At 46.4% G+C, this 13,672-nt stretch overlaps 1 protein-coding gene across 2 annotated transcripts; it reads right to left on the reverse strand.

Annotated features, from left to right (window-relative positions):
- Nucleotides 1-8,275: 8,275 nt before the first annotated feature.
- LOC127342289 (uncharacterized) lies at nucleotides 8,276-11,424 on the reverse strand. Of its 2 annotated transcripts, none has more exons than XR_011755352.1 (4): nucleotides 11,067-11,424; nucleotides 10,736-10,978; nucleotides 10,533-10,645; nucleotides 8,276-10,038 (listed from the first exon to the last, which is right to left on the reverse strand). XR_011755352.1 is itself a non-coding variant. In XM_051368224.2 (4 exons), exons 1-4 carry the CDS (start codon nucleotides 11,279-11,281, stop codon nucleotides 8,566-8,568), a joined length of 672 nt encoding a protein of 223 aa, XP_051224184.1. In that variant the 5' UTR covers nucleotides 11,282-11,424; the 3' UTR covers nucleotides 8,276-8,565. The 2 variants fall into 2 exon arrangements, 1 of the variants encoding a protein (XP_051224184.1); XM_051368224.2 differs by having other exon boundaries at nucleotides 8,276-8,666.
- Between the last annotated feature and the right edge of the window lie 2,248 nt (nucleotides 11,425-13,672).

Consider the following 13,672-nt stretch of genomic DNA (forward strand, 5'->3'; position numbering starts at 1 on the left):
TGGACGATGTTGTGATAAAAACTAAGGTAAAAGAGACCTTGATCGATGATCTGAGGAAAACATTTGACAACTTGAGAAGGTTCCGGATGAAACTCAATCCGGCGAAATTTACTTTCGGTGTACCTGCCGGAAAACTGCTTGGCTTCCTGGTATCAAGCCGCAGTATTGAAGTTAACTCGGTAAAGATCAGGGCCATCGAGAGAATGACAATACCGCAAGATCTTAAGGACGTGCAAAAGTTTATCGGAAGCTTGTCATCGCTAAGCCGGTTCATAAGAATGTTGGAAGAAAAAGCTCTGCCACTATATGCCTTGATGAAAAAAATCCAATACCTTTGTCTGGACCCCTCAGGCAGACGCGGCGTTTAAAGAGCTAAAAACAATGCTAGCTACTGCACCAGTGCTGGCTTCGCCTTTGGAAAGGGAACCCATGCTGTTGTACATAGCAGCAAACAACCGGGTCGTGAGTGTTGTGGTTGTGGTGGAAAGAGAAGAGGAAGGAAAACCCGTGCAGAGGCCGATATACTACCTGAGCGAGGTGCTCTCCCTCTCAAATCAAAACTACCCTCACTTCCAGAAAATGACCTACGGTGTGTTCATGGCCACCACAAAGCTCAAGCACTACTTTGAAGAGCACCCCATGAAGGTGGTGAGTGAGGCACCCATTTCAGATATCATGTGCAACAAGGATGCTAGCGGCAGGATCGCCAAATGGGCAATTCAGCTATCACCGTATGTACCGGTATACGAGAGAAGAGATGCCATAAAATCGCAAGCCTTGGCTGATTTTCTGGTCGATTGGGCGGAAATGCAATACAAACCGCCGGAACAAAAAATAGAGTACTGGAAGATGCACTTTTATGGATCCAAGGTCAAAGAGGGTCTAGGAGCCGGTGTAGTTCTTACTTCACCAAAGGGAGATCATCTCCGGTACGTTCTGCAGGTACACTTCAGGGCATCAAAGAATGTCGTTGAGTACGAGGCTCTAATCCATGGGCTCAAGGTCGCAAAAGAAATAGGTGCACACCGGATCATTTGCTACGGTGACTCGGATCTTGTGGTGCAGCAGTGTTCCGGAGATTGGGACGCAAAGGATGCCAACATGGCCTCATACCGGTTTCATGTGCAAAAGATTGCCGGATTCTTTGAGGGGTGTGAGTTTCACCATGTGCCGCGGGCGGAAAATGAAGCCGCGGATACACTCTCTAAGTTGGGCTCCTCCAGGCAAGAAATCCCTCCTGGAGTAGCTTTGGCTCACCTAAGGACACCATCAATCAAACCAAGTCCGGAGTAAGAATCAATCTTTGTACCAGAGTCACACGTTGTGCCGATGGACATTGACGAAGGAAACCCGGGGACTATTCCGGTAAACCCGGGGACTGAGGGGTCCATGCCGGAAGAAGCTATGCTGGTAGACAATATGGAGATAGACGTGAGAAGCACCAACTTGGGTTGAACCCATTAAGGAATTCCTGATCAACGGTACTCTGCCGGTTGACGAAACTGAATCAAGAAAGATCCAGAGGAGGTCCAAGGCCTACAGTATCATCAATGGTGAAGTGTACAAGAGAAGTGTTACCGGTGTCCTTCAAAGATGTGTGGAACCGCAAGAGGGAAAAGAGATGCTGGTGGAGATTCACCAAGGGGAATGTGGACATCATGCCTCCTCAAGGGCGCTGGTGGCAAAAGTGTTTTGGCATGGGTTCTACTGGCCCACTGCACTGGAAGATGTCGAGGATCTGGTACGGAAATGCAATGGGTGCCAGAGGTACACCAAGCAAAACCATACCCCAGAATCCGGTCTGAAGACTATACCATTAACTTGGCCATTCGCTGTTTGGTGCCTCGACATGGTTGGCCCATTCAAAACTGCAAGGGGAAGCATGACCCACATCCTAGTGATGGTGGATAGGTTCACCAAGTGGCTTGAAGTGAAACCTATCGCAAAATGTGATGGGCATACGACGGTGAAATTCTTGAAGGATGTTATCTTGCAGTATGGATACCCGCATAGCATCATCACTGACAATGGGACAAACTTTGCTCAAGGAGAGGTCAAACGATTCTGTGAGGATATCAACATCCGGTTGGATTTGTGTTCAGTGGCACACCCGCAAGGCAACGGCCAAGTGGAAAGAACCAATGCTTTGGTGCTTTCCGGTATCAAACCAAGACTCATTGAACCACTGGAAAAGACACCGGGGTGCTGGCTCGATGAGCTGCCATCAGTGTTGTGGAGCATAAGAACAACACCGAATCGGTCTACCGGATACACTCCATTCTTCATGGTTTATGGGGCAGAAGCCGTGATACCAACCGACATTATCCATCACTCACCACGGGTTCAGCTCTATACCGAAGAAGAGGTAAAAGAGGCCCGAGAAAATGATGTGGACCTACTCGAGGAAGCAAGAGAGCTAGCTTTGGCAAGAACAACCATATACCAGCAGAACCTCAGACGCTATCATAGCTGGAAGGTTAACCCGAGAGTGTTCCGGGAAGGAGACCTGGTGCTACGCTTAGTGCAGCGCACTGAGGGACGCCAAAAACTCTCACCTCAGTGGGAAGGACCATTCATTGTGAGCAAGGCTCTACACAATGATGCCTACTACTTGATCGATGCACAGGAATCAAAGAAGGGAAAGGCGGACAGGTCAGGAGAGGAGACCAAGCACCCATGAAACATAGCTTTGCTGCGTCCTTTCTATTCCTGAAGATGTGCTGTAAGGAGTTCTTTTTTTGTACCTTATTTGATATGAATAAAAGATGTCGGCACCTCGAATAAATCTCGGGGACTGCCTCTACCGGAATTGCATGCAATGTGTTTATTTTTTCAGTATACCGGTTTGGGTGTTGGACATTTTCTTTTTCCGGTTTAGTAACGTGCTAAACCTGCCGGAGTCTTCGACTTTGCTGCTGTACGAAACCTGACTTCATGGAAAGCAAGATAAACCGGAAGGATCTAAGCACGTGAAACACGCAAAGAGAGGTTGAAAACAAACAATCCGAAGAAAGCTTGACTAACCCCGGTTATACTGGTTTTTTGTGAAAAAATTCGAATTATTTCTAAGTTCAAGAAAATGCTTGCTTGGCAAAAGAACTTTGTGACTCATACGCCAAAAAACCCAGAGAGGTAGGAAGAGCCAAAGCAAAAGAACCAAGGGTGCATCAGATTGGATGCGGAAGTAAATTCGGAATCTTCACAGTGCAAGATCAAAGCAAAACAGTAAAGGAAAGTTGCTAAGGTAGCACGCAAACATAACTTAATAGGTTACCGGTATAAAAGATACCGGCATAATGAAATGTAGAACAACCAAAAGAACTGCAGAGTATTATGTTACATCAAATACCCCGGCATACCGGGGTAGAATTTAATCGACATTGTTTTGAGGCAACAGGCATGACTAACACATGGTGAGAGCACTCAAGCAACAGGAGGCTAGGGGCCAGCTTCAGGAGGTACCAGAGCTTGCTCTGGAGGGGCATCGCCTTCCTCAGCATCCTCCTCCTCGTCGTCGCTGGCACCTTCTTCCTCGTCGTCAGAAACTTCGTCCCTGATATCGACATGAGGAGGGATGAAGGTGCCAATGCCGGCAAACTGGGCGACCCGGTACGCACCGTCCTAGCGCTTGGCAGTTAAGACCGGATCCTTGTCGGTAGGAGCATCACCGCGCAGGCTGTGGAGGGCGTCGAGGTCCAAGTCCTCGTACCAAGAGCAGGCAACGCGAAGCGCTGCGTCAGCTCCGGCACGGGCCGATGAGCATTTCCATTCACGGAACCTCCTGCCAGGGTCCTTCAAGCGATCAGACATGAAGAAAATGCTTGCTTGACTAATGTAACATCCCAATTTTTAAATCAATGAAGAAGAAGAATTTCAAATACTCAAAATTTAGAACCAACAAAAACTTTTAAGTGCATATAGTGCCATGCATAAGTTTTGTGCATTATTATATGAGATTGCCATGAGGATTGTTTGTGTGATGATTCTTAGCATCTAAAACCCTAATTGGATCTTTTGGAGATCACAAAACAAATCAAAGAAAAAGAAAAGAAATAGAATGGAAAAATCACAAAACCCTCACATATGGTTTATGCCATTTTTGCAAATCTTCAACCTAGACCAATTTGGCTTGCACCATTAGTTGTATAATGTTACTAAACACTTATTAACACTTTTGGAATCAAAGAAACTCAAATCTAATCAAATTTGAAATCAAATTGTGCTCACATGCACTACTGGTCAAATCTGCCATTTTTAATCTGATCACTACTTTGAGCCTCTGTATTTAGAGATTTTCAAACCAAACAATTCCAACTCTTTGCACCTCATCCAAGAACACATCAAGGTGAACAACTTTGGTAAAGACCACCCCTGCAAATTCATCCTAGATTCAAAACTATGCTCAAGCAAAGTTGGAACTTTTTAACAGATTCTAGTTCTTACCCAATTTGAAATTTTGCAATTCATTTTATTTTTGAATGCCACGACCACCAATGTGTGTCCTTGATCATATGAATAAAGTCCAACAAGTTTCATTCAAAATTTTAAAAATTCAATTCGTGCGGCTATTTGTACAAACACATGGTGAGCAAATCAAATCAAATCTCAAATTCACTATTTGAAATAGTGTCTAGCCCAATTTTTGAACCCAAATTGCACCACCTTGTTCCCTGGTCCCCTCTAGCCCTAACCCATGCATAGAAACCCTAGAGGAAGGGCAGGGATGGCCATGCCAAGGGCATGCCGGCCATGTTCCCCATGGACATGCTCCCCCTCTCTCCCCTCATCTCCAACCCTGGCCACCTTGCCAAAACCCTCCACCTCACTCTACTGAGCATGCCTGCCCTAGCCCTGATCGGAGAAATGCATCGCAAGCGCCAGACACGGGCGCTCCCGCGACGCCCAGGACCATGCCGATGATGGCATGTGCGCGCCCACGGACGCGCTCAGTACACGCGTCGCCCCAGTCACTCGCAGCACCCCTGGCCCCCTTTCCATCGCCTTAAGCTTCCCCGCAGCACCAGGAACCCCACAGACACGCTCTTGTCACCGACCCGCGCCCACCGTCGCCGGAGATGACCAAACACTCCGCCACTGCTGCGCAGTACGTCGCGACCGCCCGACCGAGTTAGGCACCGCCCGACCGCGCCGTTGCCGCCAGGAGAACCGCCTGGACACGCAGCACAGTGCCACGCCATCGCCTACCTCCCTAAGCCGCCGTAACGCCCGCGCCATGGTCGACTTGGCCGCAGCACCCTGACCCCCTTCCGCCACTATAAATACAGGCCTCCCCTCGTCGATTTCTTCACACCACCTCACTCCCCACCTCTCACTCGACCTCCTCGACCACCTCCCCGCCTCGATTAGCCACCGTAGCCAAGCAATTTCATCGCCGGAGGCCGGCAGTACCGCAGCTCGCCACCGTTGATTGGAGCCATCCCCGGAGGCGCCGCCTGTACCTGGAGCTTCGCCGCGCACACTGCCAGCCCTTGCCGCGCCGTCGGTGAGCCGTCGACCCCCCACCTGCGCCGCGCCAGAGAACCTCTCTCGCCGGCGACGACGATGAATGAGATCCGTTGGATCTCATTCTAATCGTGCGTCCCAGAAACCCCCGTACCCTTTCGCGTTTTAAGTGTGGCTGACGGGTGGAGCCCACCTGTCAGGCAGCCCACGCGCGCTGGACGCATAGTGGGCTGGTTTCCCATTTAAATCCAATTCGGCCTAGTTAGTTTCCCGCGCAGGCCCAAACATTTGAATTGCAAATTTCTGTTTTAAATCAAATAGCTCTCAGATGCTTTTTCAAATTTAAATAGAATTAGTTTGGCTCAACCAAATTTGATGAATTACATACCGTTGGAAAGCTTATGAAATTTCCTAACGAACTACACAGGTATCATCACAAATTTCTTTGTAAAAATAATGTGACAAAAATAACAAGGCAGGGACTTTTGCAACTTCAAACATTATTTAAAATTCAACCAACAATGATTGTGAGTTGAATTCAACTCTCATAGATCACATTTCACATACTCTAATTGATTATGTAAAAATATGGCATGGTTACTTTGTGTGATCATGGTCTAGTTTCAATAAAGGACTCTATGGCTATTTTTAGTCAATTGATATTGTCCAAAACTATATAATAAATCATATGAGATGTTTTCCCTCATTTAAATCTTGTCCCAAGTAACTTCATATGAGGAAGTGACCATGGTTTACATAATCTCATATTGTGTTAGTTGGTGATATTAAATCATAAGTATGGTAGTGTTAAATTGCACGAGGTACTCTACCTCATCTAAATCATTTTCCCAAATGATGATTATGAATGGTTGACCTTGGTCAACATGGGTTCATGCATTCTTATTTGACGAAATTAAATCTTAACAAGATTCAATGAGAGGAAATTATTTCCTCAAGGAACAAAAGAGAAGCACTAGTTAATAATTATAATGAGAGGATATTATTTTTCTTAAAGTAAGAAAACAAATTTCAACCCACATGTTGTGAATGTGATGATGCTAGAATAGTTTGTGTGCACCCATTGGTGTGCTTAGTATAGCTCTTGAACCTTGTTTGGTGATTGTTATCTCGTACCCGTTTTTAGACGCTAGTACCGAGGAGTACCAGGAGGAGGAGGTCTACTTCCAGGAAGAGGAAGACCACTTTTATCAGTACACCAACCAAGGCAAGCTAATATTCTTGCAAGTGCAAAGCTCTATTGGAGCAAGGCACCATTACTCTTACCTTACTTGCAATGATCCCATCCAAAGTTTTTACCTTACAAGCTTTTACTTTGTTTACTAAGGATTTACTTTTATAGTTAACTTTGGTCTAAGTATAGAGTGTTACAAGAGTAGTAAAGTTAGCCTCAAGCTGGATAAGCAAGATAGCACCCCTCATGATTAGTGCTAGTGCTAACAAATAAAATTGACTACTCTAGATGGGAACTTGTGATTTGAAATGAATTTGAAAACCTTGGAATGATGAGTCATTCTATTGAAAGATCTTTGAAGCTGAATATGACTTGAATGAGATGGTGAATTTTGATAAAAACTGATGTTGGGTTTGGATGCGATACCTTTCCAATTTTTGAGTACCCCCACAACACCTGATTATGGGTAGGGCTTAACTGGAAGTTTATACATCTTAGTATGGGTTCCCTCTGAACAAGCATCATAGGGGTTATGCCGAGGCTGCCTCCGTAGAATGTGAAATGAGGTGAATGTACAGCCCAAGCCCCGTGCAGTTCCCAGGCTGACGGTTTGTCTTCACTGGGAGGCCAAGCTCATGGGGAGAGGTGCCTATACTAGGGTATGTAAGTGAAAGGTTATGTTTGATGATCCGCGTACTGAGTTACGATGATTCAGGGTTATCCCTGACGGATGTAATCAAATGTTGTGGCACAAGTGTGCAACCTCTGCAGAGTATAAATCTATTCGAATAGCCGTGTCCACGGTTACAGACGGTTGGAAAGGCCATACTGTTTCCGGTGTCAGATATTTCTTGAAAATGGTTGATGAATTGGAATGGTGACTTGACTTGAAACAAAACTGAGTTGTGGGAATGACACTAATGTTTCCACTTGAGTTAGTTAGCATATGAAGAGTCTTTATGAAATGCTTGTGAACTAAAATTGGCTTTATGCAAATAAAACTATAGTTTAGCACCCCCTTACTAAAATTGATAGTACTTACACTAGTATTAGTTTGCGAGTACTTTAAAGTAATCACGGCTGTGTCCCTGGCTATTCCAATGACCAGACTATGAAGAGGAGCAACAATACCTAGGTGACGACCAGCAGGACGCCTACGACAACTAGGAAATCTTCGGACGTCAAGCGTTGTCCTGTGGACTAGATAGTCCCCTTCAATTACGCTTCCGCTATGTATTGTGTTCGTCGATCATTAGATCAACTATTTGTGTAATATTGGATCATGTGATCTGGATTGGTAAGACGACTATGGTTTGTAATGAATGATGACTTATGATATCGACTATTATGTCTCGCAACAAAAATCTTCCTAGGATTGCGATGTATGGCATAATAGGCATCTGGACTTAAAAATCCGGGTGTTGACAAATTGGTATCAGATCCATTGTTTGACCTTAGGAGACCCTAGTTAGAATGGACGTTCTGAAAAACTTAGTTTCAAAATAAAATGAAGTGAATATATCTAACAAAATTATTCACTCTCTTTTCCTTGAGATCTTTTCAAATTGATAAGTCATGCTCTTCCTAGTAATTCTACATAAAATTTTGACACACTTCTCTAACTGTGACGCCCCGGAACCGGTATCCTGAGGATTCCAGCGATCCCGCCGAAATCCGCACGATATCAATTCTGAGACGCCCTCCGACACGACGTGCGCGATGAATCACACACGTGATGCCATAGGAATTAACACGAGCGGTAACATTACAACAGGATTACAATAGAGCCCTCAAGAAACATATATATTACAACAAGGACTCCAACGAGTCAAGATACAAATATACAATACAAAGATCCAAATCGTACAAAAGATCAAATACGTCCGAGTACGGACAAGATACAAATTGGACTAAGAGTCCTGAAGATAACCGATGGCGTCCATAACCCTGCCCAGGCCAAGCCGGAAGGGTAACCTTGCTAACGTCGTCTTCATCGAACATATCTTCATACCTGCCCGGTTATATCCCGTATAAGCAGCAATAAGTACAGGTTCGTACTTAACAAGAATTCAAGACGTATAAGCATTCGTCAACCAGTCATCCTTTGTACTTGAGGCACGCAGGGGACTTAGAGGACGCAAGAGGAACGTCATAGGCAATATGGTGGGGTTAAGCGGCAGCGCGTAAGCACTAAAAACCTATAGAGACACTCTACAACAGTCGTCTAATCAGAGAAGATGAGAGAGCGCACAAACTAACAGTTCTATACTCTGCAAACATAACACAGCCGATGTGTTCCCCCTTCGCAAAGAGGTACTGGCAAAGGCACTCACACGGTTGTCAAGTTTTAACGAGTTATTATTTAGGTTGTGCTAACTTACTATGCAAGTTATTAGTATTGAAACAACAGGTGTAAGTTGTCTATGGTCGAGTCATATAGCTCCAAGTTGTCCATAACCGCGGACACGGCTTATCGATAAGATTGTAACCCTGCAGGGGTGCCCAAATGTGCCCACACGCACGATCAACCCAGTTACGACAGGTGGATATCACGACACGCACTCTCCTTCACTACAACAATGTACAGGAAGCCACCTAACTAAGTTAAACCTGTATCAGAGTCCGGCCGTGCTCCGAAGCGGACTCAGCTATTGCGTCAGCGTACTAGGTGATCAGTGCCCAGCGGGATGACCACTTCGCAGCGGCTCCGCAACCTACGAACGTGCAAGAGACAACGGGGTACAAGGCCCCAAAAGTAACATCATATCATCTGACTGTAAGGAAACAAGCTTGCACGTCCGAGAGAAACAAAGGATTCAAACTAATTGTGGCCACTGGACAAAGCTGTAGATTCCGGCAGTGGTCGAGGGGAGACCCGGTAAGCATACCCACGTGTGGTTAGAGCGCTCAGTCTCGGAACAGATAACAAGAACTCGGGTCCTAAATTATTTAGGAAACACAAGTGAGCCGTCACAAAATAAGCAGCTGACCCACCGATGCCTCCGCTAAACAAATAACAACAACTACAGTAACCATGATTCTTCCCAACATATAACCCGATAAGATAACAATAACGGTAACGAGATAAAACAGCACTAGCATGCACTATGACTCGCAAGGGCAGACTCGATAACCAAACAACAGTTGTGGGAGGTGATGGTGGCAATATGGGCTGCTTGAGGTAACAAGTGGAAAGGACACGTGACAAGAACGCAACTTAAGGATAGCATGAGTGAGAAGGCAAAATAAAATAGGAGAGCGACTCCTGCAGGGACAGGAGTATAGGGGAAATGCTTGCATGTTAAAGCTTGCCGAGGGACATCCGGAGAACTTGGCGTATCTCACCACACCACTTCGTGATCCTATCCGCGAAGAAGCAAATGCTGGAACACACATCTGATGCAAATCTTACTACTACAGCAGAAGAATCGGCATGCTCATGATATGGTATGCATGCATGACATGGCAAACATGATGCGGCGATGCAACTTATCCAAATTAAGCGGGATCGGAACTCAGACAAACAAATTATTAGGTTCGAGTTGCATTTCCTACCGACAAAGTTAAGGGTTGGATAGCATGGCATATCATGGCAGGGGTGAGCTACATCAATATTAAACGGAGCGGGGAAACCTTAGTTGGTGTCCGAAATACTCCGCATATGTGTTAGGTGAACATGCATAACTATCACGGTTCGATATGATGCGATAAGCAAACAGGTATATGTGTGCCATATTCATGTTCCTCATGTTTTTCTGATCAATTTGCATATAGAACACTTTTTACTTGGAGTTACGGATTAAGAGATATGATTTTTGCAAGATATGCACATTTTCTGCAAATTCAGAAAACAGAGAAAAGAATAATGTTTTTATACCGGAAGGGGGGCCAGCCACAGGGGCTGATGAGCGGGCCAGGGAGGAGCTGACTTGGCGCTGACAAGGCAGGGAGCTGAGGTGGCGCTGGCAGAGGATGACGGGTGGGATCCACCTGTTAGATTGGAAAAGAATTAAAAACTGGGGATTTGGCCTTCCTGGGATTCGAACACAGGATATCTTGATCCAGGAGAGCGGAACGAACCAGTTAGGCTGCCACGGTGATCTTGCAAACATACTGCTACAACCCAACAAGAACAAACAACATGCGGGGACGAGCTTCAGCATCTGCAACCATGGCGGAGGGAGATCAAGTCGGGAGTCGATCTGCTGATTCCGCATGAACCGGGACACAAAAGTTGGCTCGGGGATGCGGCTGACCATGGGAAAGCTGATGGTGGCGGTGCGGAGTCCAGGGGGTCGCCTGAGTGCCGCCGGCGGCGAGGTCCTGCGGCGGTGAATGGAGCTCAACGTGGGCAGCAAGGTAGGAAGGGTTATGGAGATAGAGAAGAGGCGCTTTAGAACGGGAAGACTACCAGGAGCATGATGCCGTGCTTAGAAACGTCGAACGAGCCTCGGAGCCGCCGGAATCGACGATGAACTGCGACGGCCAGTGTGGAGAAACGGCGAATTTCTCGTTGATTCGGAGAGCCCCGGTCGATTCCTTGTACCAGGAGGAAGAGGACGACGAGGTGGTTCTGTAGATGGCCTCAGCTCGGCGAGGGAGCGACCATGGTGACCGCAAGGTCATGGGGGAGGAGCTGGCGGTGGAGAAGGTACTGTGGGACTTTTCCTCTTGGTTTCGTTCACAGAGAAAAGAGAGAGGGGAGAGGGGTGGCGGCGTGAGGAGGGGGATGAGAGGAGGGCTAGGGTTTGGTGGGGATTCGGAGAGGGTTAAAGAGAGGGGAGGGGTGCAGGTGGTGGTGGAGGACCACACCAGGGAAGGTTCACGCCTCTCTCGTGAGAGAGAGGAAGACGACAACGGGGAAAAGGTGGGTGAAGGGGTACGGGCCGACAGCAAGGTGGGCTGGGCTGCTGCTGGCGCTGGTTGCTGGGCTGCTCCGGGGAGAAAGGGAAAAGGGCCAGGGAAGAAAGGTGGCCTGGATTAGAGGGTTAGGGTTTTGTTTTAAAAAACTCTTTCTCTTTTCTTTTCAAAACTGTTTTGTAAACTGGTTTTAAAATAGTTCAAGCAAAATTGAATTTTGAATGTTGAGGTGGAGAGAGAGAAACAAAATAGTTTGTCTTTGTAAAATAATTTTTATTTATTAAAGCATGGATGTTATGGTGCATATGCCATGATGATGCACAAAATAAAAAGAACAAAAAAATCTAATAGGGTGCTACCCAGGGCCGTTACAATCGACACCACTAACAAGGAACCTCGCCCCGAGGTTCCACCTCAAGGTACGGGGGAAGAGAGGTGAACTATCGGTTCTTCTGGCGACGTGTCAATCTCCTCGACACCACTAACAAGAGTTCTTGCTCCACGCTGATCGGGCGACACCACTAACAAGAAGTCGTTGTTCCGTTGTGGATGATGTGTTTCCATCGAGATCCTCCGAAGATCGGTCCTAATAGGATAAAGGCAAAGATCGTCCAACCCGCGTCGGAACCTAAGACTCGGAGAAACTCAGATAAGAGAGAAGACTCAAAACTCGCAAAGGTAAGAGGAGAAAGAATATAGATAAGGAGAAAAATCAGAGCTAATCAGAACTATACAACGAATTTTAGAAAATAGGTTTTGACACTAGACACAACAACGTCCGTTGGCAAGGTTATCCTACAGGCTGGACTAGTGGGGTACCGTCAACCTGAGGGTCTGATACCAACTTGTGACTCCCCGGAACCGGTATCCTGAGGATTCCAGCGATCCCGCCGAAATCCGCACGATATCGATTCTGAGACGCCCTCCGACACGACGTGCGCGATGAATCACACACGTGATGCCAGAGGAATTAACACGAGCGGTAACATTACAACAGAATTACAATAGAGCCCACAAGAAACATATATATTACAACAAGGACTCCAACGAGTCAAGATACAAATATACAATACAAAGATCCAAATCATACAAAAGATCAAATACGTCCGAGTACGGACAAGATACAAATTGGACTAAGAGTCCTGAAGATAACCGATGGCGTCCATAACCCTGCCCAGGCCAAGCCGGAAGGGTAACCTTGCTAACGTCGTCTTCATCGAACATATCTTCATACCAGTCCGGTTATATCCCGTATAAGCAGCAATAAGTACGGGTTCGTACTTAACAAGACTTCAAGACGTATAAGCATTCGTCAACCAGTCATCCTTTGTACTTGAGGCACGCAGGGGACTTAGAGGACGCAAGAGGAACGTCATAGGCAATATGGTGGGGTTAAGCGGCAGCGCGTAAGCACTAAAAACCTATAGAGACACTCTACAACAGTCGTCTAATCAGAGAAGATGAGAGAGCGCACAAACTAACAGTTATATACTCTGCAAACATAACACAGCCGATGTGTTCCCCCTTCGCAAAGAGGTACTGGCAAAGGCACTCACACGGTTGTCAAGTTTTAACGAGTTATTATTTAGGTTGTGCTAACTTACTATGCAAGTTATTAGTATTGAAACAATAGGTGTAAGTTGTCTATGGTCGAGTCATATAGCTCCAAGTTGTCCATAACCGCGGACACGGCTTATCGATAAGATTGTAACCCTGCAGGGGTGCCCAAATGTGCCCACACGCACGATCAACCCACTTACGACAGGTGGATATCACGACACGCACTCTCCTTCACTACAACAATGTCCAGGAAGCCACCTAACTAAGTTAAACCCGTATCAGAGTCCGGCCGTATTCCGAAGCGGACTCAGCTATTGCGTCAGTGTACTAGGTGATCAGTGCCCAGCGGGATGACCACTTCGCAGCGGCTCCGCAACCTACGAACGTGCAAGAGACAACAGGGTACAAGGCCCCAAAAGTAACATCATATCATCTGACCATAAGGAAACAAGCTTGCACGTCCGAGAGAAACAAAGGATTCAAACTAATTGTGGCCACTGGACAAAGCTGTAGATTCCGGCAGTGGTCGAGGGGAGACCCGGTAAGCATACCCACGTGTGGTTAGAGCGCTCAGTCTCGGAACAGATAACAAGAACT

This window comes from Lolium perenne, chromosome 3 (assembly GCF_019359855.2).
Source record: "Lolium perenne isolate Kyuss_39 chromosome 3, Kyuss_2.0, whole genome shotgun sequence".
Taxonomy (NCBI): Eukaryota; Viridiplantae; Streptophyta; class Magnoliopsida; order Poales; family Poaceae; genus Lolium; species Lolium perenne.